The sequence below is a fragment of the Limanda limanda genome, chromosome 4 (genome assembly GCF_963576545.1).
Source record: "Limanda limanda chromosome 4, fLimLim1.1, whole genome shotgun sequence".
Classification (NCBI taxonomy): Eukaryota; Metazoa; Chordata; class Actinopteri; order Pleuronectiformes; family Pleuronectidae; genus Limanda; species Limanda limanda.
In genome coordinates, this window is record NC_083639.1 from 17,079,217 (window position 1) to 17,104,705 (window position 25,489).

General features: G+C 43.2%; 3 protein-coding genes across 4 annotated transcripts; 2 read left to right on the forward strand and 1 right to left on the reverse strand.

The window, feature by feature from the left end:
- Positions 1-1,366: 1,366 nt before the first annotated feature.
- Positions 1,367-14,332, forward strand: LOC132999682 (6-phosphofructo-2-kinase/fructose-2,6-bisphosphatase 4-like). 2 transcript variants are annotated; one of them, XM_061069420.1, is made up of 14 exons: positions 1,367-1,449; positions 6,418-6,534; positions 6,701-6,797; positions 6,894-6,960; positions 7,059-7,133; positions 7,892-7,948; positions 8,032-8,153; positions 8,948-9,155; positions 10,069-10,215; positions 10,298-10,402; positions 11,133-11,262; positions 12,228-12,290; positions 12,409-12,473; positions 13,514-14,332. In XM_061069420.1, the coding sequence occupies exons 1-14, from the start codon at positions 1,398-1,400 to the stop codon at positions 13,571-13,573; spliced, it is 1,365 nt and encodes a 454-aa protein (XP_060925403.1). In that variant the 5' UTR covers positions 1,367-1,397; the 3' UTR covers positions 13,574-14,332. The 2 variants fall into 2 exon arrangements, with proteins under 2 accessions (XP_060925403.1, XP_060925402.1); XM_061069419.1 differs by lacking the exon at positions 1,367-1,449 and adding an exon at positions 4,825-5,076.
- A 2,251-nt stretch (positions 14,333-16,583) lies between these two features.
- Positions 16,584-19,890, reverse strand: LOC132999777 (actin-related protein 2/3 complex subunit 4-like). Its single transcript, XM_061069548.1, has 6 exons — positions 19,823-19,890; positions 19,044-19,162; positions 18,292-18,403; positions 18,087-18,182; positions 17,199-17,369; positions 16,584-17,080 (listed from the first exon to the last, which is right to left on the reverse strand). The coding sequence occupies exons 1-6, from the start codon at positions 19,823-19,825 to the stop codon at positions 17,075-17,077; spliced, it is 507 nt and encodes a 168-aa protein (XP_060925531.1). The 5' UTR covers positions 19,826-19,890; the 3' UTR covers positions 16,584-17,074.
- A 545-nt stretch (positions 19,891-20,435) lies between these two features.
- tada3l (transcriptional adaptor 3 (NGG1 homolog, yeast)-like) lies at positions 20,436-24,886 on the forward strand. Its single transcript, XM_061069901.1, has 9 exons — positions 20,436-20,467; positions 20,799-21,027; positions 22,268-22,515; positions 22,676-22,781; positions 22,875-23,010; positions 23,114-23,217; positions 23,366-23,472; positions 24,163-24,354; positions 24,459-24,886. Exons 2-9 carry the CDS (start codon positions 20,818-20,820, stop codon positions 24,649-24,651), a joined length of 1,296 nt encoding a protein of 431 aa, XP_060925884.1. The 5' UTR covers positions 20,436-20,467; positions 20,799-20,817; the 3' UTR covers positions 24,652-24,886.
- Positions 24,887-25,489: the final 603 nt, after the last annotated feature.

Consider the following 25,489-nt stretch of genomic DNA (forward strand, 5'->3'; position numbering starts at 1 on the left):
CTCCTCTGATGATCACATATTTACCAACAGTGATCAATTTCAATCACTTTGTGGAAGTTCACTTTGAAAGGATTTGATTTATAAGTGTCACAGACAAGTGACACTGATGAAAAACAAGTTCTGCAAGTTCCTGTTCCTGCAACACTGAGCTCTTCCTGCTCATATGTTCCTGTTGCCTGCATGTGTTTGGACCAAAACTATAAATTGCAACATTCAACTGTGAATGTGTGTAATCCGTAAAACATGGTTTTTACAAATTTATTTTGCATTACTCAAGAGGTATCTTCCTCAAATCTCCCCCTGCCAGCTGGACTGTGGATTTCAGATGTGAAAGCTGCTAATTCATAAACATACAATAATAACATGAACCTTTAACATAGAGTATGGCAACTTTTTATCAAGTACATAGGGAGCCTTAGAACTGTAAAATACCCTTGTAATCTATTGTAATCACAGATACTCTCTCAATATGAATATATTCTATAGTTACATTTCTTAACTTACTTAGTTCGCTTTGTCCCTAAAGAGGACAGGGGCCCAGCAACCTGCCTCCATCTGGGCCGGAGCTTTGTGTTGGGCCTCCTTGCATATCGGACCCATCTCTTTCAGCTCAGCTGTCACAGTTTGTCCACCTTTGGTACGAGGTTCTGGTCCATTCAAAGGATATATAAGTTGATAAAACATACAATTAAGGAAATTATTATTTAATATACATAATTTGAAGTTCTTTGAGTTGAAAGTGTGAATATATGGAATAAAAGTTTGAATGTATGAAATGACAGTGTGAACATATGAAATAAAAGTTTGAGAATGTATTTAGTGTGGATATTTGGATGTCTTTAGATGTTTGTTATTTTAAATCTATTGTCACGTCTTAATTAATTTCATTGTGTGTACATTTCCTCTTGTAATTTGTTTAATGTGCTGGGTTTTTGTAGTATCAGTGTGTGGTTTGTAAGTACACTATACATTCTAAAATTCTAAAATACACACACACACACACAGAAGTGCCTCATAAGATGAGTACAATACTGTGTAGGGAATAGATTATTGCTGTCTGACACAGTAAATATTGGACATTTGATAAAGCAGTACAGCTCTGTGTATTGAGTAAATTTAACTATGTAAATGTTTCCACTCATGTCCTGAGGACTGTTAGCTCTAGTGAGGACATTTCCCAGCTGTCAGGTAGTGGGTGGGGACGAGGGAGGGTGCAGGGGGGCAGGTAGACTCTACCATAGACTCTACTACCCCATCACTTTCAGACCTCACACACACACCCTCTCTCTATGTGGGTGTGTGTACAAGAAGAGCGAGCATCAGTGCACGCTGCTGCCGGACGCACGTACACACAGACACCGGGCGCTGCGCTGCGCTCCATCCGACAGACGCCAGCGATGAGAGGCTGCTCCAACCGAGCCAAGCCCGGGCAGAACCAGGAGCCAGCGGGTAAGACGTCCAATGTCATGTGTGTGCTGGAGACTGGATCTTTAATTCAGAACATTCAGGAGACAGAGAGAGGGAAGGAGAGAGAGAGAGAGAGAGAGGGGTCGAGCAGCCATGCAAGACGTAAACAAGAGTCGACGTGTTGTCGGTGCTGTCACCTTTACCCTACATTACCACGACAGGCGCATACCTCTGTATTCAAGTGTGTATGTATTCATATATATATAGAGAGAGAGAGCAGGAGGAGGAGGAGGATGTGATTCTATAGACTGGTGCTTACATGTGTGTGCAGCTGACGTGTGGTTTCTCATCGGTTATCACCAGGACACTGTGCACACACACACACACACACTGGTGGGATGGGATGCAGAGGATGCTGCAGAGGTTGATGCTTTTTGCGTGTTTCGGTCTGTTTTTGTTGTGATTGTTGTCCTCCTGGTGGACACAACATCATATTTACCTGCGTGCCGAGTGGGTTCATATGGAAACACTGAGTTAGTGGTGCTGAGGGGGTCTCCTCCTCCTCCTCCTCCTCTCCCCCTCCTCCCCCTGCCCAGTGTTGTGTTGACACTGTGAACTGTGCAGGGACAGGACTTTTCCAGTGTTGGGGTCCAGAGCTGAAGGTTGCGATCAGAGTCTTGGCAGCTGCCCAGAGGAGGAGGAGCAGCTCACATCCATTTCCTGTTCTTGTCTCAGTGTACACTATGATACCTTATTTACCCCCACTGAAAACTACTTCACACATCAATGGCTGTAGCCTGCTCCTGATTTATTTGAGGCTAAGGAATACAATTTTTGAAAGGCCACAGGTAGAACAGTGTGGGACAATCAGAACTCTGCAATGCACTGCAGTGTGTTTGTTGCAGCTGAAATAGCCTAACACATCCTTGATTTAGCTTGTGTGCCATTTATGTGTGGACCCGACGAACCTGACATATATTACAGCACACTGGCACTCAGGGAATATGAGACAGTAGGAGCTTTTTAATTAGAAAACCTCCATCTCTCCATATTCAGGTCACAGGCCCTGTTGCTCCAAACTCTCTGCTTCCTCTAATGCTCCTGGTGGTGCAGAGGGAACACATATACAACAGATGAACAGATAAGCAGGCTCACTTGAAAATGCACAGTAACTTTTCCTTTTGAAGTCTTGGCTGCATGTGTAAAGATTATTAGATTCTGCTTTTGTTGACCTGATGTTTGTGCAGTTGGTGGATTCATGTCTGTGTTGCGTGACTTTCTAAACATTAGACGTACGATAAATGAGTTGTTCTGTGTCTGCTGAGCTGGATTGTATTACAGGTGTTTCATGTGTCTGTAGTTCACAACAATGTGTCCCCACCAGACAGATGCAGAGAGAGAGAGAGCAGTGCTGCCACCTGATGGTCACTGTCTGCATGTGAAGTGTCAGTCACTGTGAGTGTGTGGAAGAAAAGGTCTGTGTGTTTATTAAAAAACACCACGCGTGTTGTGAGGATTATCTTTCATGTAGTCAGCACCGCCACCAGGGAGGTTATGTTGCCATTGCTGTTTGTTTGTCTAGGGTGTAATTTATATTGTAAGACCCCAGCACTCAATACCAGCCTGTGCGACTTCCCATATAACAACCCTGAATGAGAAATAGTGGATTGTGTTTGGATATTGGCCAAGGAATATCCATTAAATCTAACTTTTGGAGCAGATTATATTTACGATCCTAACTGCTCTTCACTTTCTTCAACATTGTGGGACAGGGCATTGACAATTTACTGAAAATAATAATATAAGTAATAATGTAATACATTTTATTAGAAAATCTGACATATGAAGAGTGTATGTTGAATTTGGGTGCAGATCTAGATGAGGTTCTGAGGGGTGGTCTACCAAGGTAACAAATAGAGCTAAGAACTTATAGCTAAGAAATATTTGTTCTTTATGGGAATACTTTCAGTTTTCATATTTTTATTCACCTTAACTAATTTGTTGGTTTGTTCCTTTCAACAATCAGAGAATGGATGTTTTGCCTGCATTTAATGTACATGGTTTACAAAGCTGATCTCAATATGTATGCAATATAGTGATAAAGTAGCTCAGCCTTAGTGAAGGTATGTGCTGAGGGCCCTTCTAGTTAAGAATATGATCTGAGCAAGGTTCTCCAGTCTTGCTACAGTGGCATCTGGTAAATTAAATTTAAACAGTTATAAATAAATAACATAAATTACTAATGAATTCATAATAACGGAGATGAAATTACGTGTTACATTTTTGGGGTGGTATTTATTCATGATATTGTAAAATAGAAAGAATTAACATAAACCATTGTTTCTGAATTATTAGAAAAAAAAATACTCTAATTGCATAGAAATATTTTCCAAATAATACTAAAATAAAGAACTAATTGTAAATAAATCATTAATTGAATTTTAAAAAGCCCCCAAACTCCCAATCAAGGACATATAGCTATCATGTAAATCACTCTGCAATGGACATTTGGTCGCACCACATGATATTTTTCTAGTTCAGTCAAAATTTACAGCCACAGAATTGACCACCTAAAGAAGACAAACTAGGTCAGCACAAAAGGTCAATATTACATTTATAATCAAAATATATATTTTTAGAATTAACTTTTTGAGGTCATACAAAATTAGGTCATACCACATGATATTTTGACACTTTAAAAAACAGAAACATAAAATTTAAAGTGTGTACATATACGGGACAGGTAGTACATATATATGGTATTTCTTTATGTATTTAAACCTTTTATTAACAGAAGAAAATGCAGTCGGACCTGGTTTGTCATGCCTCCCCCAAGTGGTTGAAAAAAACGTTAATACTGCTAAAAATGAACTTTAATTTTTAGTTACACTGAGTTATAGACTGAGTTAAATTAATATTTGTCCTTTGTGATAATTGTCTTTTAGACTATAGCATCCCTTTCATGGGCGTGCACAGCATGAGGCTGAAGTCGCTGCCCTTTGGCTCACTTTTCCTGAGTTGCCCCTCTGGAGAAAAAAACAGTTGTTTGATTATTATTGTTGTTGCATAAATATTATCAACCCAATAGTTTATCAAGTTTGACCAAAATAAATATCATCCGGTCCTTTTTTTTAATTATGCAAAGCAGTGCCCTGTGCCAGCAAACAAATCGTGCAAAATCAGCAGGAACTGAGTGAATCCAGGAACAAGCTGCCATGTTGGGGCTGAGTCAAGAGAAACTGTCTCTCTCTGGTTTATCTGACTCATGGCGCATCTACATTGTTTTGTGTGTGCGCGTGTCTCACGCTACTTACGGTACATGCGGCTGCGGGTTGCCCTCTTGCTGCAGTCATTACGGTAGACCGTTGTGTGGCCAGAGCGGACCACGTGACTCTAGCTGGGGCAGAGAGAGGCGCCGGGCAGACAGTCGTCCCGCATCCGTCCCGCATCCATCCCGCACGGCAGCGCGGATGAAACACCGGTCACCTTCAGGGCAGCATCCCGGGAAAAGGCCCCGTGTTCCCGGCGCGGCCGCCGCCAGCTCCCCGGCCTCCGGGATGGAGGACAAGGCGCCGTCCACCCCGCGGGAACTCACGCAGAACCCGCTGAAGAAGATCTGGATGCCGTATAAAAATGGCCTTCCAGAAAAACACATCTCCCAGAGGAAGGGTGCGTAGGAAGACGTGGCGACAGATGCTAACACGTGTGTGTGTGTGTGTGTGTGTGTGTGTGTGTGTGTGTGTGTGTGTGTGTGTGTGTGTGTGTGTGTGTGTGTGTGTGTGTGTGTGTGTGTGTGTGTGTGTGTGTGTGTGTGTGTGTGTGTGTGTGTGTGGCAGTGTAAGCGTCTCATTTCCCTCGGTGTGTGTGTGTGTGTAGTGGTCTCATGGACGAGCACGCAGCGTTGTGACTTGATTAATTCACGTTAATCCGTCCTGTGCCTCCGCATCCCCGCGGTGTCACACTCCCTCTCCTGCGGGGTTTCGACGCTGGTGGCCCGGTTGACAGAGTTCACAAGCCTCGCTGCTGCTGCTGCGGACATCTGGTCCTCACAGTGACGTAAAGATCCACACGGGGTCCGGCGCGGAGGAAGGCTGCTGGCAGCGGGCTCGTCCCTCTCACTGTCACCGTGCGGGCCAGGTGCTGGTCAACAGGGATTATTGTGTCCCCCGGCGGTCATGTGAGGGACGAGGAGCCCTGTGGATATACTGCTGCTGCTGCTCTGTTGGGATCTGTGCTCTGATCAGGTGACACTGAAACCACGAGTTCCAGATGTACAGAGAGCAAGCTGTTCAATGTTCTGTGATGCTTGATATCTAAACGGCTCTGAGCTCGGATTCCCTTTTAGTCCATTCTTTGAAGGACATCATCCTGAGAGAAATTTTGGCAAGAGGCGAGGAACCACTGACCCTATCACCGAGCCACCACACAGAGACAGACAGCCATTGTGGCTCACAATCACACCGATGGTCGATTTGTTGTCCCCAACTTTTGTCTTTTTTTGGAAGAAGTGGGAACAACTGGAGAAAAGTCACGCAGACACAGGGAGAACATGCAAACTCCACAGAAAGACGCTGGTCAAAGTGGGAACCTTCTTGCGGTTAGGCTAACCAGCGCACCACTGTGCTGAAGTGACTGCACTCTCTGACCCAGTCATCTGTGCACACCCCCCCCCCACCCCCCATCGCCACTGTCAGCTGTCTCCAATTGTCTGGAGCAGTTCCTGTGCAGTGTTTCACAACTTTTCAGACTCGCCCCCGGTGCCACCCTGACCTCTGCTCCTCAATGTCAACACCATCCGAGTGGTGTGACTCTTTCTTATAGGGCTGGATTACACCATCATCTCACTGATAAGGGGCAATATAGTGTTGATGTTAAAACTGTTTAATTGTACGAGATGGTGCAAGGGATCATTTTGAAAATGAAAGCACGCTGCTCAAAGATCAACATGTTCTGTGTGATCAGCAGGATTGAAGCTTTTCTCTTGTTCTCTCTCTCTCTCTCTCATTCCAGTTTGTATGACCAACTGTCCCACCCTGATTGTGACAGTGGGCCTTCCTGCCAGGGGGAAGACCTACATCTCCAAGAAACTCACCCGCTACCTGAACTGGATCGGTGTTCCCACCAGAGGTAGGACCTCGCACTATGTCGGCTTCAGTGAAACTCAAAACAAGGTCCAACTAGAGAAATACCAAACGATTCTACAGGATGGAGGGGATTCCTTAAGTGTAGGGGTACATGCATTTCAATTGAGAGAAGTCATCTCAACTGTCTTTTCTGGCCGTTATTTTTCCAGAGTTCAATGTGGGCCAGTACAGGAGAGATTTTGTGAAGATCTACAAATCCTTTGAGTTCTTCCGTCCTGACAACGAGGAGGGCTTAAAGATCAGGCGGTAAGAACGTCTCCCGGCCTCACTCCGCCAATTAAAGGTTGTTTAAACCGCCAACCTTGTGACATTTATGACAAACATTATCTCTCATCTTGGCAGGCAATGTGCCTCGGCAGCGCTGAATGATGTGCGACAGTACCTCACAGAAGAAGGAGGTCAAGTGGCGGTAGGTCAAATGATCATGGTTCCATCAGCTGGTTGGATGCAGTGTACAGTGTTAACACTTCTCTGTGGTACTCTCTCATCCATTGTCCTGTGTTTTAGGTGTTTGATGCAACAAACACCACCAGAGAGAGAAGAGAGACCATCATCCAGTTTGCAGAGCAGAATGGATTTAAGGTGACTGGTAGGGACGGGGGGAAAAATTGATTCAGCTACAAATCGCAATTCTTGTGAATGACTATTTTAAATCGCCATGCTGCCTCCCAAATCGATTTTTAAAAAAAAACATATTTATTGGTTTACACCGGGGGGGCAACATCACCCCAGAGCATGTTGACCAGCTCTTGTTTTTGCACAAGAATCTAACATACCTAAGCACTAGCTTTGCATCGGCTACATGCAAACAACAATAGCCTACTTTTTGTTTATTTCAAAGTTTATATTTTAAGTAAACTTTTATTCACATTTAATTTACCTTTTATTTATTGTTTAAAAGTAGCCTAAGTGGCATACATTTGTTAATCTGTCAGTTTGTGTGCAGTTGACAGGGGCTATACAATAAAAGGGCACATTTTTATTTATTTTCTCTATTGGCTGCCCGGCAGTCATTAAGTTAATGTTAATATTTGAAATAAAACTTGTAAAGCTCTAAGTGAATTTGACTGTGTTGTATTGAAGGTGTGATTCAACATTTATCCATGGTCCAGTATTTAAAAAAAAAAAAAAATAACCAAAAGAAATCGTACTATCGAATCGCAATACCCACAGAATCGTAATACATATCGTATCGCCACCTAAGTATCGTGATAGTATCGTATCGGGAGGTCCCTGCCGATTCCGGTCCCTAGCGACTGGTTGGATCACGGTTCCTGGATGAGACACCACACGAGTTGACTTACATACTCCTCCTGCTGACATGTCCTCTATCCTCTCAGGTGTTCTTCGTAGAGTCTGTGTGTGAAGACCCAGATGTCATACAGGAGAACATTGTGGTGAGTGACTGTTTTATTTGAACTCTGGAGAAAACAAACTTCTGCTCATGTCGTACTTACTCCTCTGCTCTTTCTCCCTTCAGCAAGTGAAGCTGGAAAGCCCCGACTACACCAACTGTAACAATGAGGAGGCCGTGGAGGATTTCATGAAGAGGATCAAGTGTTATGAAAACTCCTACGAGACACTGGATGAAGTTCTGGACAGGTGAGATTGCAGCTGGAGTGGAGGCTGTGACATCTTATAGATTTAAGTACAATCTGATCCTAGTCATCCGAACCAATAGGAATCATTTCCTTTTCGTTGGATAATGTAATCCTCACTGTGGATGTTTCCTTAATATCCAAAACATTTAAGGTTGTGTCATTAAATCATGTGAGCTTGTTCTGTAGTGATACATTTTATTTATGCAGTACTCTTGAAAACACAGTTACAAAGTGCTTCCCCTGGTGGAGATATGATTTTAAACATTTCAGGACTAAAGCCAACAAGATCTTGGAATAAAAAAAATGATAAATCATTTTAAATAGAGCAATAAAGCGTTGTATTGAAACAATAAAACGGACAACAGGTAATAAAAACAGTGTCCTAGGATTCATATTAAGACCTAAGGCGCTGAAGAAAAGCTTATTCTAAAACCTAAGTAGTGTTTGAAAACAACCACATTCAACCTTCGGTTTTTCTGAAGAGCTGACAGGATCCTTAACAGTTTATTTTTTATTTCCCAGCCTCTGAATATTTGATATGTTTATCATTTTGCTTTAATTGTAAATCATTGCACTCTCCAAAAGGTAGTTCACATTTTAAGAGAAAAGACCAACAAAACCAACAAACTTGCAAATCAGCAAATCACAATGTATTTCATCAGTCACATGTCTTAAAATGAGAGCATCATATAATACGCATACACATCCAGACTTAAAGGTATAGACACGTATAGGTTGTATGAAATCCACACATTGGTTTAGTCTCAGTCCCGTCACACACTGCTCTGCTCTCAGGGATCTCTCCTACATTAAAATCATGGATGTGGGTCAGCGCTATCTGGTGAACCGGGTGTTGGACCACATCCAGAGCCGGATCGTCTACTACCTCATGAACATCCACATCACGCCGCGCTCCATCTACCTGTGCCGCCACGGCGAGAGCGAGCTCAATGTCAAGGGACGCATCGGAGGAGACTCTGGCCTCACTACTGGAGGCAAGGAGGTAATACAACTCTTCCACCGTAGGTCATAGTGGTGGGGGAAAAATCGATTCTGTTCAGTATCGCGATATTTTGCACCCGCGATTATATCGATACCGTAGCACAAAGTATTGCAATTTTTTTTTTTTTTTGTATATTTATTTACAATTATATATGTAACAGCTCCTGGCTGGCAAAGCATGACGAGGAGAGTTTCAAAAGTTTAAAAGCGGAAAGGATGATCTCCACTGCAGGAGGTATAGTAACAGCCCAGAGGAACTTTAACATCTGAGCATGTTGACCAACTCCTTTTTCTGAACAAAAATGCCAATATTCCCAAATGAATTTAACATTTTGGGTCATGACCTTGCATGTCTCAATTTGATTGAAGCACTAGGTTACTCTTATTTATATGATTATTCTCAGGTTTATGTTACTCTATTATGTCTGCTTTATGTTACTGTATTGTATTTAAATAATTGTAAGTTATGTGCTGGGAGCTCAGCGTTCATGTGAGAGGTCTCCTATTCAGAAAATAATTACAAAGGTCCTGTGTCCTGAATGTTCAAGGACAACGTTTTTGCACTACCCTTTCTTAGTTTTTGCACTTCAGTTAATGTGTAGAAGACAATGTTGATCACAGAATTAAATGTGACATTTGAAGTGAGTTGAGCAGTCTTATTTTCCTCATTTTTTGTAATGCCTTTGAATAATATGGCGGACATGAATCGCAATATATCGCAGAATCGAATCGCAATACTTGCAGTATCGCAATATATCGCAGAATCGCAATACTATTGAATAGTGGCCCAAATATCGCAATACTATTGAATCGTCACATTTTTGCCAATTCCCACCCCTAATAGGTCATGTCTGCAGAGAAGTAGTTTCTAGGTGAGGTTTTTGAAGGTATTTTTATTTGTTACCTCTGTGCAGTTTGCTAAGAAGCTGAACCAGTTCATCCAGGCGCAGGGCATCAGCGACCTGAAGGTGTGGACCAGTCAGATGAAGAGAACCATCCAGACAGCGGAGGCTCTCTGTGTGCCGTACGAACAGTGGAAGGTCCTGAACGAAATCGATGCAGTGAGTATAACACTCCTGAATGCTTGGCCTCCACATCACTGCCCTGCTCCTGGAGCCTAATCTGTGTGCGCTGTCATTTCAGGGAGTGTGTGAGGAGATGATGTACGAGGAGATCCAGGGGAACTTTCCTCTGGAGTTCGCCCTGAGGGATCAGGACAAATATCGCTATCGGTACCCGAAAGGAGAGGTCAGCGACCACAACTGTTATTTCTGGAGATGGTGTGGTTGTGTAACTGTGCTACTGTCTTCCTCTGTTTAACAATGGGGTAGCGTGCTTACAGACAGTGTGTCTCTGTTTGAAATTTGGAGTTTGGCAAGAAGGACTCAAAACATAATTTGTGAATAAAGTGGCACATACTCGCTCTCCCTCTTACACACACACACACACACACACACACACACACACACACTACACACAGGCCACAGAGGACTATTAAATTCTCCAGATGGCTGCCGGCCACTCAACTAATGAGACTAAGAGTCTCAGACATTTGGCAGTAAACAGTGTGTTTGTGTGTGTGTCTGTGTTGTTTACTGTGCGGCTGAATGCCCGCCGGTCTGTTCTCACCTTTAGTCCATCTCATTACCTCTCCATTAATCTCACACGGGAAGATGGATGTGGGCATTAGTCGGCCGTCCTGACACACAGAGCTGGTGCAGTGCTCGTGGGAATCCTGATTGACTGTATGGGTTTATTCCACTTGGTAGAATGTCAATATGTCAACCTCTAATTAATGATGCAGCAGGACGTGTGGAGAAGAGGGATCGACTGGATGTTTTCATTTACAGATCTACAGCTTTTAGGGGGGCACTAGAAATAAGTGTGGGTTAAACAGGCTTTGGTTTACAATGATTCTCAATCCTCACTTTCTTTTCATAATTCTGATTCCCCATTTCTGGTGTCTTGGCTCTCTCAGTCCTATGAGGACCTGGTGCAGCGGTTGGAGCCGGTCATCATGGAGCTGGAGCGGCAGGAGAACGTGCTGGTGGTCTGTCACCAAGCCGTCATGCGGTGCTTATTGGCATATTTCCTGGACAAGACTGCAGGTGAGTCCTTTCCCTGAGGCTGAGGCTACATCCATACCATTTTTGTTTGAAAACTTAAACGATCTCCATCCACACAAGTGGTTTTAGCTCTGCATCAGTAACATTCCCCTTCCATGCTAACATTAATAGTAACAACCTAACGATGTGTATCATGTGGTCATACACATACACTGGGCATGTGTTCCTGAAAGTAGCTGTTGACGATGTTTGTCTTTCCCCCCTGGTAGTCAAGTAGAAACTTATAAAAAACAATCTGGAAGCGCCTGGGATTGACTGCATGTTTGTGTCCGTCCAGATTACAACGTAGTCCAGGAGTTTACAAACTAAATAGGGGCCGACAGCGTTTCCAGTAGTACTGTTGAAGCAGACATAAACATGATGCAGTTTAAAACTAAAAAGTAGTAGTGTGGATGTAGCCTAAGGCAAACTCTTTTTTTAATGCGCTCATTTATGACACACAGAACATAAAGAAATAAGCCCTGATTCAGTTCAGTGGACTTTGAAGTTGTTGAACAGCATTATGGGAAATTAAGGAAGTCTCTTAATTTGCTAAGTAGATTGAGGGAAATGTGGATTCACAAGTTGCATTGTTTTTATACTTAAACAATGCAATAAAAACGGTTCAGTGAACAACACAGAATTTGTATTATTAGTCACATAGCGAATCATTGACTTAACATATTTCATGAAGTCTCAACACCCTGTACTGAAAAAGATACTTAGAAAATGTTCTGTGCACTGTAACACATGTGAACCCTAATAGTGCCTAGAGAAATGTTTTTCCATATTGTAGTCAAGACTACTAGTAAAATGATTTACAAAATACTATAGTATACAAGAAGGCTCACTGTGTCAGGACAAATGATTCTTCGAGATAAAAGAAAAAGATAGTTTATAGTAGTTCGTTATTGTGTTTATTCTGGTTGCTTTATAAACTGTGGTTCTGTGCATTTCTCTTCACACAGAGGAACTGCCGTACCTGAAGTGCCCGTTGCACACTGTGCTGAAGTTAACACCAGTGGCCTATGGTAGGACTGGTCTGCTACCAGTGCACATTACACCCACTGAAGCTCTTTCTACCCAGTGCTGTTGTCCTCTCTTCTGTTTCCTTAACTAACTAATCTTCTCCCCTTTCTATGGGCTCAGGCTGTAAAGTGGAATCCATCAGCTTAAACATTGATGCAGTCAACACACACAGAGAAAGACCAGAGGTGGGTAAACACACACACACACACACACACACACACACACACACACACACACATTACTGCTGAGCCACATTTGGTGAGGTAAGCTTCACAAACAGATCTGTCTCGCAGCTTCAGATAAAATTTATCCTGACAGTTAAGTTTTCACCACCAGTTGTTTGAAATCCTAATGAACCATGGGCAGATTTCTGCTCTGGAATATCTGTGAATAACAGATCAATATTTTACTGCTTCTAGTTTTCAACATGTTCACCCTCACACCCTTTAAGTAAATATACCTCTGAGTGAAAATGGTTTCATGGATTCATAGCAACAGCACAGATAAACAGCCACACACTGAGCCAGTGGTGGTTCTGAGTGTAATATACAATGCAAGGTTCACAAATATAGAATTGTAGCAGTAAGTATGTACTTGAGAAAAAATACAAACAGAAAATGTATTCACATTAACGAGTTATGTTTGGGGTTTGAGGTGATGGACATGGAACAATATGGACATATTTCCAAGCGTACACATTTAGCAGATACTCACTTTAGTAGATGAGCTTCGGGGATGTCCTGACATGTCGTTCTCTAGCAGTCATAGAACATTGGCATCTGCTTTGTGCCTGGACTCACTGTTCAGTCCGTACGTGCACCCCCAGCAGTAACCTATTAATAAATATCATATATTGTATGTGTTCTTATTTAGGGATTCTGCCTTTTTAGAAGAACACGGTTAACCACCAGCACCTAAACGTAGCATGAATTTGTGAAGCTGTGGAGCGGAAAGAGTCTAAACGCACCTGTGAGGTTATCTGGTTGCATCAGGCAATCCGTGCACAAGCATTTAGAAATCTGTTAATAAATACAAAGATGTGTACTTTTAGACATTTGTACACACAGGAAGCTTTTTGAATCTCTGAAGTCAAATATCTGAATGCAAAAAACAACTTGGAATCTAAATGTCATTCGTTTCGTCTTTGTGTGCGTGCTTGTGGATTTGAAGTCCCCCATGTGTTTTGATTCCTCCCCCTCTGTGTGTTTTTATGTTTTACAAACAGAACGTAGAGGTGTCGCGGATGTCAGAGGAGGCTTTGCTAACAGTGCCAGCTCACCAATGAGGCAGCACCCCCCCACCCCAATGACCCCTTATCCAACCCCTCACTCGTATACCGTCATTACGAACACTCTCCCCGTTTGACGCACAACGTACCTGCCAAATGCAGAAATCTCTCTCCTCCACCCTCTTCTGTTGGTGTATTTTCCCTCCATTTATATTTTTAAACGTGATGATGTTGGTAATTGACTGGAATCCAGTTTGTAATAATTGATTAATGAATCCTACGACACGGATCGTGTGTCATGCACATTCTCCCATTTTTGGAGAATGAATGAAAAACCGATTTTCTTCTCTTTTTTTAAAAACGGATGCTGTATCTGTGAAGCATTGAAATTCCAGCACCTTCTCCTGAAGCATTGACTGTATAATTTTGTTTTGTCATTGATTCTGCCTGTTGAACTGATTTAACAAAATCACTTTTGTTTTTACCAGTGTCTCATCACTTTATTTCTGTTAGTCAGAAAACTCCAGTCTAAGTTTTACAGATTTGCACACAGACAGAGTTGTGCTTTTTATTTTGCACTTAAAAATCAACTCTGTTTAGTTTGTTAGGAACTGTCCTCGATCACAGTCTGTCTCTCGTCTAACACTGTCTAATGAAGATCCTGGAAATACAGAAATGCTTTGTTTTTATTGTTTTGTTTTTTTGTTCAACAATATGAAGGTTATTGCAGTACGTTCATATCTCTGAACAGAACGAAGACGATACATCTGTTTACTGTGTCTTAATAAACTTCGCTCAATCAATCATGTTTCCCAACCACACTTTTCTCCTGCTTCATTTTAGAAAACTTGTCAAGATCTTAGTTTTATGCTTCGCCTAAAGTAAAATAATAACAAAATATATCGAGACTGCTAAGCTGATATCACTTCCTTTCACTACGTGGAGATCAAACAGGACTGGTCATTTCCTTCCTATCCTCACTATGCACAGATGAAATGTTTAGTGCCGTGTCCTTTCTGAAACTGAGGTCCTCTGAGATTTCCCCGTTCATTCATATGCAGAGAAACAGAGAAGTGCTGCCATTCATCCGCATGAACAAGACACTCACTGTCACACACACACATTTCTTTCTGGCCAGATAACAAGATGTACACTGGCACTTTGTTAAAAAAAGCATAAATCATTCATTAGATATGATTATGATAATAAAACCATAGAAATAAGGAATAATGAGTCAATAAAATCCCTCTCTGTTAAAGTTGTGTATTCAAAATAAACACAAAATAAAATGCTTAAATTAAGTGCTTTTATAATGAATTACTGCTTTAATGGTGGATCTTATTCAGTAGTCAGCATGTGGCAGTGATTATGAAAGGCACAAGGCGATAAGTGTTTTTCAAAGCATCGTGAGACAATCCACACTAAACCACAAGAACACTGTCCGTCCTCATTATCAGGAAGTGTCTCTGAAAACCAGCCAAACACGATAACTCACACGGAGTACAGAAACCACAGGGTTGTGACAGTGCACATAGGTAATGCGACCTCACACCTTGGAATATGAGTTAAATCGCAAAGATTTGCTGTTTTCTCAAATGCCTATGTTTGATTGATACATGTATGTGAATAAAAGAGATGTGACTCTGCTGCGTTCCTCTTTGCAGAATGTGAACCTCCATCGAACGGCCGAGGACGCCCTGCAGACCGTCCCTCCTCACCTCTGACACCCGCCTGCTGCTGCTGCTGATGGACCATGAAACTGTGTGGTCTTTTGTGTTTCTTTTGCTACCTTTCCAATCTGCACAACCTGTTCCCAGTGGTGACTGTCTGGTGATGAGCCTCCTCCTCCCCCAGCACCTCTGCCACACACACACACACACGTGTAATACTTGTCTCTCTTAATATCTAAAGGAACCTGGGAACAGAAAGAGAGCTTGGGCCTCAGGGTTTATATTTGAAAACCACATGTTGTGGCTCTCAGTGGATTTGGTCCAAACCACTGGGTTGCACAGAGGGGGGGTTTGAACACCATGTTATGATACCCAGTGTGGTGTCATTGTGTTGAAGTTGATGAAGCCTACTGCAGTATATATTTTTAAATATCAACCACGTGGTTTAATTGAATGACCATGTAACTTCCTGCTACATGCTTGCCGTGTTGCTGTCTTGTGCCATCATTGTTTCACGTGAAGCTGTGATGTAATTGTATGAGGATGAGCCTGCTTACTGTTTGTGATGTAATGGATGGACTGGCACATTATATTCTATGGGGGAAACATTCAATTTAAATTTAAAATGAAGGGGTAATATAAATATATCTTTATCTTTAGCTGTGTGGTCTACAGCAAAGATAGGATCTCACGTGAGGCAGAAGTTATATGTAAATGATTTTGCAGTCCACACCTTCAGTGATAGTAAAACAAGCCTCTTTTGCATCTCAACACACAAAGTATCGGAAATGCAAAACTGTAACATGAGCTCAAAGCTGTTGATAATAAATAAGTGTTATTTTTATACACCAACCTGTCACTGCCTCTGTCTCACATTTACTTCATTTGATGTGATTTCTAGTTAAAGGCAATAACTTGTGCCATGGCTTCAACTTTTTTTTTTATAGTTTTGTATAATTATTTCAACCAATATTTCTTCAGTGTAGTTGGGCAACGAAGTTTAGTCTGAGCTTTGAGAAGCAGGTTCGTATCTAACGATGAGGAAATATTGAGTGCTTAGCCATAATACCCTCTAGGATACCAAGGCATTTTGCAGAGAATTAGGTCGTTTGAAAATGTCGCTTTCGTCTCTGACACTAATCGACAGTTAGATAATGAATTCAAGTTGTAAATGTGAGCAAATACGACAGAAACAGTTTACACAACTTCTGTCTGCAGCTGGAAGCGTCTACTTCCCCTTCTGCAGCTGAAACAACATGAGTGGTTGAGGTGAGACGAGGCCAAAGTGCTGACGAGAAAGTCGCCAGCAGCCGAACAAATCCATGTATAGGTACAGCTGTAGCACACACACTCACCAAGAATGCCTGACAGTGTTTTAATAAGAAAAACAAAAGGTATAAAACAGACTTTTTTTATTTGATTATTTTCATACAGGAGGTTTTGGTTGGTCTTTTACAGATTCAAAAACCACAAAGACTACTTTCCTGAACAGATAAATCTGGAGATTTTATTTGTAACAACAGTGACAGAACACAGACGCACGGATAAAATACAAAAACCTGGTCTATTTATTTGCGACAGCCCGTCCTCCGCGCTCCTGTACTCATGGATATCAGCTTGAATAATACTTTAAGGACCCGCCTTTGTTTGGGGATTTGTTCTAAGTGGCTGAAAATGAAACCTAAACATTTCATTATATACAGTCATTGATATTCATGAGTACAGGGAAATGCTCCAGACGGGTGCAACAGGGTGTTCTCTCCAGATTGGTCACGTTCCTCTCATATCCTCGCTGATTGGCTGTCGACTCCTTTCGTTCTCCTCTTTTATGCTGAGTGTCCCTTGGGGCGTATCCCAGTTTGTGTGGGACCACAGACAAACATTGTCATCAGAACTGTGGGGAAGAACACCATCTAATTATTTCCTTTCGGGCATTTCTGGTTTAAAATCATTTTAATTTGTATTCAATAAAGATAACCCTGAGCCGTCAGAGCAGAGAATACGTTTCTTACGTTCTTGAGGAATTCCTCAGCAACGATACGGGCCCTGGCGTTCACGGAGAGTTTCATCTCGCTGATCTCCTTGTCGATCTCCTCCATGAAGTGGATGACATAGTCCACCAGCTTGTGTTTGTACATCTGCTCCGTGTGGAAGTTGGTGATCAAGAAGCTAATATCATATCCCTGACGTCACAGTGAAGCAAAGGAAAAGAGAAAGAAGTGAGTCAGCAGTCAGACATTTTATGAAAACATCACCGGAGTTACTAAATTCATGGGAATGTCCAATGTCATTATTATTCTAGTATTCTATATTTGTGAGCTGGATATCTTTGCCTTAAAAGGGATAGTTCAGCCAAAAAAGAGACCACAGAACAGTTTCAGGAGGAAACAGCACTGCAGTCAAATCCAATGCAATTTAAGGATATGGTGACCGCTCTTATACACGTGTGAACCTACATGGCTCCATAGGAGAATTCCAGAGGACATTTAGGCTAAACACTTGGTGTAAATGACGCCATTTCGAGTCAAATTTGAATCCCAGGGCTTACAAACACTTGGATGACACCACAGGAGCAGCATGGGGGCATTTCCTTTAACTGGATCGGATTTGGCTGCAATGCTTTTTACCACTCAGATTCCTAAAAGAGTTTTGTGGACTCAAACAATTCCCCCAGCCCTTGATCTGCATATGGTGAGAAGAGTAATGACTGCAATTTTTATGTTTCTGTGAAATATCCCTTTAAGAGTCTTATGAGGTAAGCCATTTAAAAAAAAATTTGTTCACATAGTTCCTCATTTATTTATACTCTTCCCGTTTACATTACATTGATTCCTCTTCTGTCACTCACCTTTAATCCAATTATATATAATGCTTCTTACCCCTCCCCCTCTGTCTCTTACCTCTACTGCTTTCCTCCTCAGGATGAAGAAGTTCTCGGCTCTCATCATCATGAAGCGCATGAACTTGTGGCAAAGGATCTTCTCAATCTCATCAGCCTGCAGTCGATGACGGCAGAAGTTGTTTTTAGTGCATATACTTTGAAATAAACTTGGTAAATGTGACGTAAAGAAAGAAAGCAACTAAAGTCCTGCTGGATTGAATCACCTGTTTGACAGCAATGCTGACTCTGACAGAGTTGATGGATCCCTCAATGAGAACCTTCTCCTTTTCATTGCGGCTGATCATCACAGGCTGGAGTAGCAGCTCCTTACTGCTCCTGTAATCACATGTAAAACAAATACCTACATTAGAATAAAAACAGGCATTCCAGTTTTTAACTCGTGCTTTCAGAGTTACACAGGTTTACAAGGGCCAGTTGACTTGCTTGTGTTTCTTTAAGCCATTTCACATCTAATCCAAAAGTTCTGAAGGTAGTTCTCAACAGTGGAAGGCCACTGAGCTGGAAGGATCCTGCAGGAGGCCCAGAACCAACTCAGAACTGAAGAAGCCTTTTGGATGAGAGGTGAAACACAAGCAAGTCCAGTGCACAACTCCTGAGGATACAATGACCAGGATGACTGAGAATCTTCACAGATATTTTAACACATGGTTTTTTTTCCAGATAACACCTGCATGGCTCTACCTAGAACCTTTGCGTTCATAGTGTCTTACTGAAAACCTCCTAATCTACTCTTTGCAAACAGGCTGCAGCAAGTCCCCATCAGCTCATTTTACTGCCTGGCCCATGTCCTGTTTCCCCTCCTACATTTTCCTGAGCAAGTTTGCACAAGTCTGCGCTTGTGTGACAGCGGCAAACAGCTGGAAGGCACGAGAAACAAGGTGAAGCCGAGCACAGATGGGGGAACGGGCCGAGAGACTGCTCCTTCTCCAACCACACGCTTTTTTTAAAAACCTACCTGACCTCCACCTCCGGCTTGTTGTGCCGCTCCACCACCTGCGAGGAGAAGTTCTCCAGGCAGAGGGCCGCCTGCAGGGTGGCCCTCACAGCGTTCAAGTAGGGGCGCAGAGTCGCTGTCTGAGGAGAAGGGGGACAAGGGGAAGATCACAAGGCAGAGATGAGGCTATTGGTTGTTTTTGATCAGGTTACATGCAGAGTACAGCTCTGGTAGTGGGGGGGCTCAACCTGCAGAGTCAGACTACCAGGCCAGTGGCATATGTGCAGAGATGCAGTCACTACAGCTCTAACCCACTAACACTCACACACCTCCTTTTCAGAATTTAAATGTATTTATTTATTATTATTTATTTATTTTATATAATTTTAAATAATGTACAAACTGATGCGAGTTACACAAACACACACACGATACATCTCCTGAGTCTGAAACCATAACTCGACTGAACCACAGTGATCGAGACTGCAGCTCATCCAGTTGATTTCCATGTGGCTTCACTATCACTCCGTGTGAGCCACAGATACAAACACAGCCTGGTCCAGAGACATTTTTCAGAATCAGAAGCAGTCATAGTAGCGAGTAGGGAACGAGCCGAGAGGAAATACAGAACATCTCTATCATTTCAATCTCTAAGAGTCAGCGATGCTCGTCCTCTCATTTCACTGCAGCTGACCTCTATGTTGCTCCGGTCCAGCTGGCCGGGCTCAGCTGGGCTGGAGCAACATAGAAAAAGTCAGAATAATAATAATAACATATAAGAATGAGTGCGGGAGCTTTACCATTTTTCTGCTGTCAAAGACGGAAGTTCCTCAGCCACGCCTGGGACTCCTCTTCCGTAAACCCAACATCGTCGAGTAAAGATACGGTGCGCTCGTTTTTACCTAATTATCCGTTCGGGGAGGCGGGGTTATCCGGGCACCATGAATACTGCTCTGTGCGCTGGTTTCCCCGCCCGGGTGGGGTGTACTTGATTTAAAACGAGCCTATCTTGAGATTCGTCCACTCTGTTCTGTGGACAGGAGACACGACGTTAAATCACCGTTGTTCTTCAAATCGTTTGGACTGTTTGTAGCTGGTTATCGGATAAAAAACGTTGAATCAGAATTTTACCATAAACAAAATACATTTTACTTACTGAATCACAGGTTTAGATCTTATACATTATCCTGTTGCACCTTGACGCAACATGGTTTGTTCCGACGATACCACTTTCATTTTAGATTTATTTTTCCACAACTCGAACATTTGTTTTTGCAGGTTACAAAATTAGACATCCCCTGAAACTTTTGTTACATTTCAGTATTAAAATATCGTTACTATAATTTACATTGTGTTGAAAATACGCTACAATCTCTATTTGACTGTATTCCCCACCCCTGTCTAACCACGATGGTTTTTCCCATCATGGACGCCATTCACTGACGGTATATGTTGTTGCGCTTAAACACCCGGGATTTAAAACTGTAGCTAAAGTGTGTTGTGTTCAGCTCCTGTAGTGTGAGAACTGCTTCGTGTTGAATGGTAATGTGTGTAACTGTGAAGCGACAGGGGCGGATGTGAACGTGTAACCGTCCATCAGGCGTTAGGGCCCCCCGAGCTCGTTCCCTGAGCAGCCCTCCGTGGACGTGTATTGGGGGTGCGTGCGTGTGCGTGTGCGCGCGTTGTTTGGTCGTGTGCATGTGATGGAGAGATGGAGGCAAACAGAGAAGAAGCAGCTCTGTCGTTAACCACACTGTCCTTTGTCCGCTCCTCCAGGTAGTGGCAGGTCGGCATCATGAGTGAGCTGAAGGACTGCCCCCCCCTCAAGTACTACGACTTCAAGCCGGTGGAGCACCTGAAGGTGTGCCCCCGCTACACGGCCGTGCTGGGCCGCTCCGAGGACGATGGGATCGGCATCGAGGAGCTGGACACGCTGCAGCTGGAGCTGGAGACACTGCTGTCCTCCGCCAGCCGCCGCCTGCGCGCCCTGGAGGAGCAGAGACAGGTGAGAGAGGAGGAGATGAGGGGGGCCCCACCAGATTTCAGTTTGGCCCCCGGCAGTGTCCCTCAATGGGGTCAGCCCTATGTTCCCACAGCCCTATGTTCCCACAGCCCTATGTTCCCACATTTCTAAGGATTTCTTTTCACTGACAATTTTGAAAATTAGGCCCTATGTTCCCACATTTCTAAGGATTTTGTTTTCACTGACAATTTTGAAAATTAGGCCCTATGTTCCCACAGCCCCATGTTCCCAAAGCCCAATGTTCCCAAAGCTCTATGTTCCCACAGCCCAATGTTCCCACAGCCCTATATTCCCGAAGCCCAATGTTCCCAAAGCTCTATGTTCCCACAGCCCAATGTTCCCACAGCCCAATGTTCCCACAGCCCTATGTTCCCACAGCCCCATGTTCCCACAGACCCATGTTCCCACAGACCCATGTTTCCACAGACCTATGTTCCCAGATTTATTTTGCAAAATTAGTCCCGATGTTCCCACAGCCCTATGTTCCCACATTTCTAAGGATTTTTTTTCACTGACAATTTTGAAAATTAGGCCCTATATTCCCACATTTCTAAGGATTTTTTTTCACTGACAATTTTGAAAATTAGGCCCTATGTTCCCACAGCCCTATGTTCCCAGATTTATTTTGAAAAATTAGTCTCTATGTTCTCACAGCCCTATGTTCCCACAGAGCAGATCTAGATTTTTCTGAAAATTAGGGTTAGGGTTAGCGGTGTTGAGCTCAAGAGAGTTAAGGGTTAGGGTTGGGGTTCACCAGCTACGGAATGGTGAACCCTTAACTACCAGGCATGGGTAGAAATGTGGGAACTGTAGGAACATAGAGCCCAATTTTACAATGAATATTAGAAATGTGGGAATATAGGGCTGTGGGAACATATGGCTGTTGGAACATCGGGCTGTGGGAACATAGGGCTGTGGGAACATAGGGCTGTGGGAACATTGGGCTGTGGGAACATAGAGCTTTGGGAACATTGGGCTTCGGGAATATAGGGCTGTGGGAACATAGGGCTGTGGGAACATAGGGCTGTGGGAACATAGGGCTGTGGAAACATAGGGCTGTGGAAACATAGGGCTGTGGAAACATAGGGCTGTGGGAACATAGGGCTGTGGAAACATAGGGCTGTGGAAACATAGGGCTGTGGAAACATAGGGCTGTGGGAACATAGGCACGCTCCCGTCTTCACCCAACCACCCTGAGTGAAAACCTGTGCTGTGCCTTCAGATCCTCACAGACTGGCAGGACAAGAAGGGAGACAAGCGGTTCCTGAAGCTGGGGAAAGACCCGGACCCAGCGGCCACGTCTCGCCACAAACCAAAGAAACAGAAGTTGGATGGCAAAGGCAGTCACGGTCCAGGTCCCGGTCCCGGCAGACCCAAATCCAAAAACCTGCAGCCCAAAGTCCAAGAGTATGAATTCACGGACGATCCACAAGATGTTCCCCGCACTCCTAAAAACGATGCTCCCAACAGGTCGGTGTTTGTGTAATATTTGCCGTAACTGCAACGTTTCTTTGTTCCTCAAGTCCTATCATAATGTCATACAACATATTAGAACACAGGACTCTCCTTTTAAAAAGGAAAATGTTTATTTCTGATGTGTGTTTTTTGCATTACGTGTCTTTGTTTTCAGATTCTGGGCGTCGGTGGAGCCGTATTGCGCTGATATCACAAATGAAGAGATACGGTTGATAGAAGAGCTTCTGAAGCCCCCGGAGGATGAGGCTGAGTACTTCAAAGTATGACCTCCGCTCCGGGCACGGCCAAAACTCAGTGTGTTCATATTGTGTTAAATGGAGGATGAACTTTGATGTTGCCTGTGGTCACTGTAGATTCCAGCACTGGGGAAACACTACTCTCAGCGGTGGGCTCAAGAGGATCTGCTAGAGGAGCAGAGGGAGGGAGCACGAGCCAATGACAAGAAGAAGAGCCTGATGGGAGGACCGTTGTCTGAACTGGATGCTAAAGGTGAGGGGAGCCCGGAGCCTGAGCCTTAATATGACCACGCCACGCGGTATCTATCACACATGCTTGTGTCTACCTCAACACTCTGTCCTATTTACTGCTGTAGATGTGGACTCAATGCTGAAAAAGTCAGAGTCTCAACATGAGTCTCCAGAGGACGGCTGTCCCTTCGGTCCTCTCACTCAGCGGCTGCTCCAGGCCCTTGTTGAGGTCAGACTCTTTGTTTTGTCTTTCAGTTTATACACTGAACAAACTTCCATTAATGCCATAGTGGCTTTTCGAAAAATAAATAACTAAAACGTTAACATTAACACTGACCTGTGACCATAATTGTTAATATTGTTTGTTTCTCTTTCAGGAAAACATTATATCCCCCATGGAGGATTCTCCTATACCAGACATTTCAGGCAGGGATGCCAACGATGGTGCTGGAACGTCTCCTCGAAGCCAAGGGAAAGCTTTTAGGTATTTGTGCTGCAGGATGTCAGCGAATGAAACGGAAGAAGCACCAACACCAGTTCTACACAGCAGCACGATCTGCTGCATTAGCACCCATTTCCACACTAAGACCTCAGTGTCTGAAGTGGCAGATCAAACTGCTGTAGCAATATAGTTTGTTTGTGGGTTGAAAGTTGTGTAACCATCTCAATCCATTCGTCTAATCAGATTTGTAAATGTGTAAAAGAATTTGCAAATGAATACTGAGATTTTCAAATGCGTTTAGGCATCTGCAAATGTGTGTTGAGACCATGTGAGCATAATCCGACTTGTGAACATTAAATCATCTGCAAACGTATGAGAAAAGTGATGAAAAACGGCCGCTTCTCTGGCCATACCTCAGCTCAGGCTAAACAAAACATTTTGGATACGGACAAATCGCCACATGCATGAGTCACATCTGAGTTGTACCTGAGAACTCATTAGCTGCATTTCCAGCTCTACGTGCTAAGCCTTTCCTGTCACTATTATCTATGAACGCATTTACAGATTTGTCTACACGTGTACATCGCAATATGGATTCTGAAAACACATATGAGAGTATGATTACACACACAAATAATATTTTTCTACACTATTGCCACTATAGATACCTTCCTGAACTTTTTACTTTCTCATTGCACTAATCACAGAGCTTTTGTCTTTCTCTCGCTGCAGTGTTCCTCACACACGTTCGCTGGAGGCGCGGATCAAAGAGGAGCTGGTCGCCCAGGGCCTGCTGGATTCTGAGGAGCGACCTGGACCTGGAGGAGACTCGGAGGACGAGGTCCTGGCAGAGCTGCAGAAGAGACAAGCAGAGCTCAAAGCCCTGAGTGCTCACAACAGAGCTCGCAAGCAGGAGCTGCTTCGGTAAGGACCCAGGCCAAGACATTTACCCTGAAGTGAATAGTATACAATCAGGTCTTGCGTAATCAGCAGCTGGCATGAACTTCTGATGTGATGATGTCTCACAGGTTGGCCAAAGAGGAGATGCGCAAGCAGGAGCTGAGGCAGAGAGTCAGAGTGTCTGACAACGAGGTGATGGAAGGATTTCGGCGAATCATGGCAGCCAGGCAGAAGAAACGCACTCCAACCAAGAAGGAGAAGGACCAGGCCTGGAAGGCACTGAAGGAGAGGGAAAGTATCCTCAAGCTACTGGATGGATAGAAGAGGATGAAGAAGAAGAAGAAGAAGAAGAAGAAGAAAGAGAAGCTTGTGTTTGGTTTTTGTTGGAAGCATTTTTTCCCCCGACACAGATCAGACAGCTGTAACGTGGTCAGTGAACATCTGTATCTACGGTTATGAATGATACAGTTTACTGCAGGTGAACATCTTTTGAGTAGAAACATCTGCAGCAGTATTTTTATGTCGTGTACAACAGAAAAACTGAAATGATCATTAACACTTTGTAAACAACAGACTTTTCTTCTCATTTTGTTGATTTTTTTTCTCTTGTCAGTGTATTTTTTTATGTTGCCTTTTATTTTGTTAACTATTGTAATGTTATGAAAAAAATACACATGGATATTTGAATAAATCACACTTATAGACCATTTTTGTATGTGTGAAACAAAGGAATCAGAACGGATGCATCATGCATAAGGTGAGTGCTGCAGTGTTGCTAAGTCCTGATGAAGAGTAACCTTGGCAACTGGTAACCAGCTTCAGAAACAGACGTCTACATTTACTTGGCTCCATTTGGAATCTTTGATTTAGAATTAGTCCTGTTTATGGCATGGAGTCAGAAAGAGCATTAATCAATTTAACATTAATTTAGTAACAGTATGCTGGGGTAGTGTAGTGAAGCAGTTAATTGATGTCCTACCTACTCACTCAGGTAACTTAAAAATAGTAACAATAATGTTTACCTGTTTTAAAGTGGCTGGAGTGAAAATATGTTATCCTCAACATTTGTAGATTTTCTATCACCTGGCCAACAATCATGTTTTCTTGCCAAAGCAATTACAGATTTTTCGGCAACCTGTCATTTCAGGAGACTTGAACA

What these genes read in the sequence shown, in the direction of transcription:
- LOC132999682 (XM_061069419.1), top strand. Translation starts at nt 4,878, where the DNA reads ATGAAACACCGGTCACCTTCAGGGCAGCATCCCGGGAAAAGGCCCCGT. An exon ending in TCACTACTGGAGGCAAGGAG is followed by an intron (nt 9,156 to 10,068) that starts GTAATACAACTC and finishes ACCTCTGTGCAG; the next exon opens with TTTGCTAAGAAGCTGAACCA. An exon ending in TTTCCTGGACAAGACTGCAG is followed by an intron (nt 11,263 to 12,227) that starts GTGAGTCCTTTC and finishes CTCTTCACACAG; the next exon opens with AGGAACTGCCGTACCTGAAG.
- LOC132999777 (XM_061069548.1), bottom strand. An exon ending in AAGCCGGAGGTGGAGGTCAG is followed by an intron (nt 18,404 to 19,043) that starts GTAGGTTTTTAA and finishes ATGTGATTACAG; the next exon opens with GAGCAGTAAGGAGCTGCTAC. An exon ending in TGAGGAGGAAAGCAGTAGAG is followed by an intron (nt 17,370 to 18,086) that starts GTAAGAGACAGA and finishes CTGTGACGTCAG; the next exon opens with GGATATGATATTAGCTTCTT.
- tada3l (XM_061069901.1), top strand. Translation starts at nt 20,818, where the DNA reads ATGAGTGAGCTGAAGGACTGCCCCCCCCTCAAGTACTACGACTTCAAG. An exon ending in AAAAACGATGCTCCCAACAG is followed by an intron (nt 22,516 to 22,675) that starts GTCGGTGTTTGT and finishes CTTTGTTTTCAG; the next exon opens with ATTCTGGGCGTCGGTGGAGC. An exon ending in AGCCAAGGGAAAGCTTTTAG is followed by an intron (nt 23,473 to 24,162) that starts GTATTTGTGCTG and finishes CTCTCGCTGCAG; the next exon opens with TGTTCCTCACACACGTTCGC.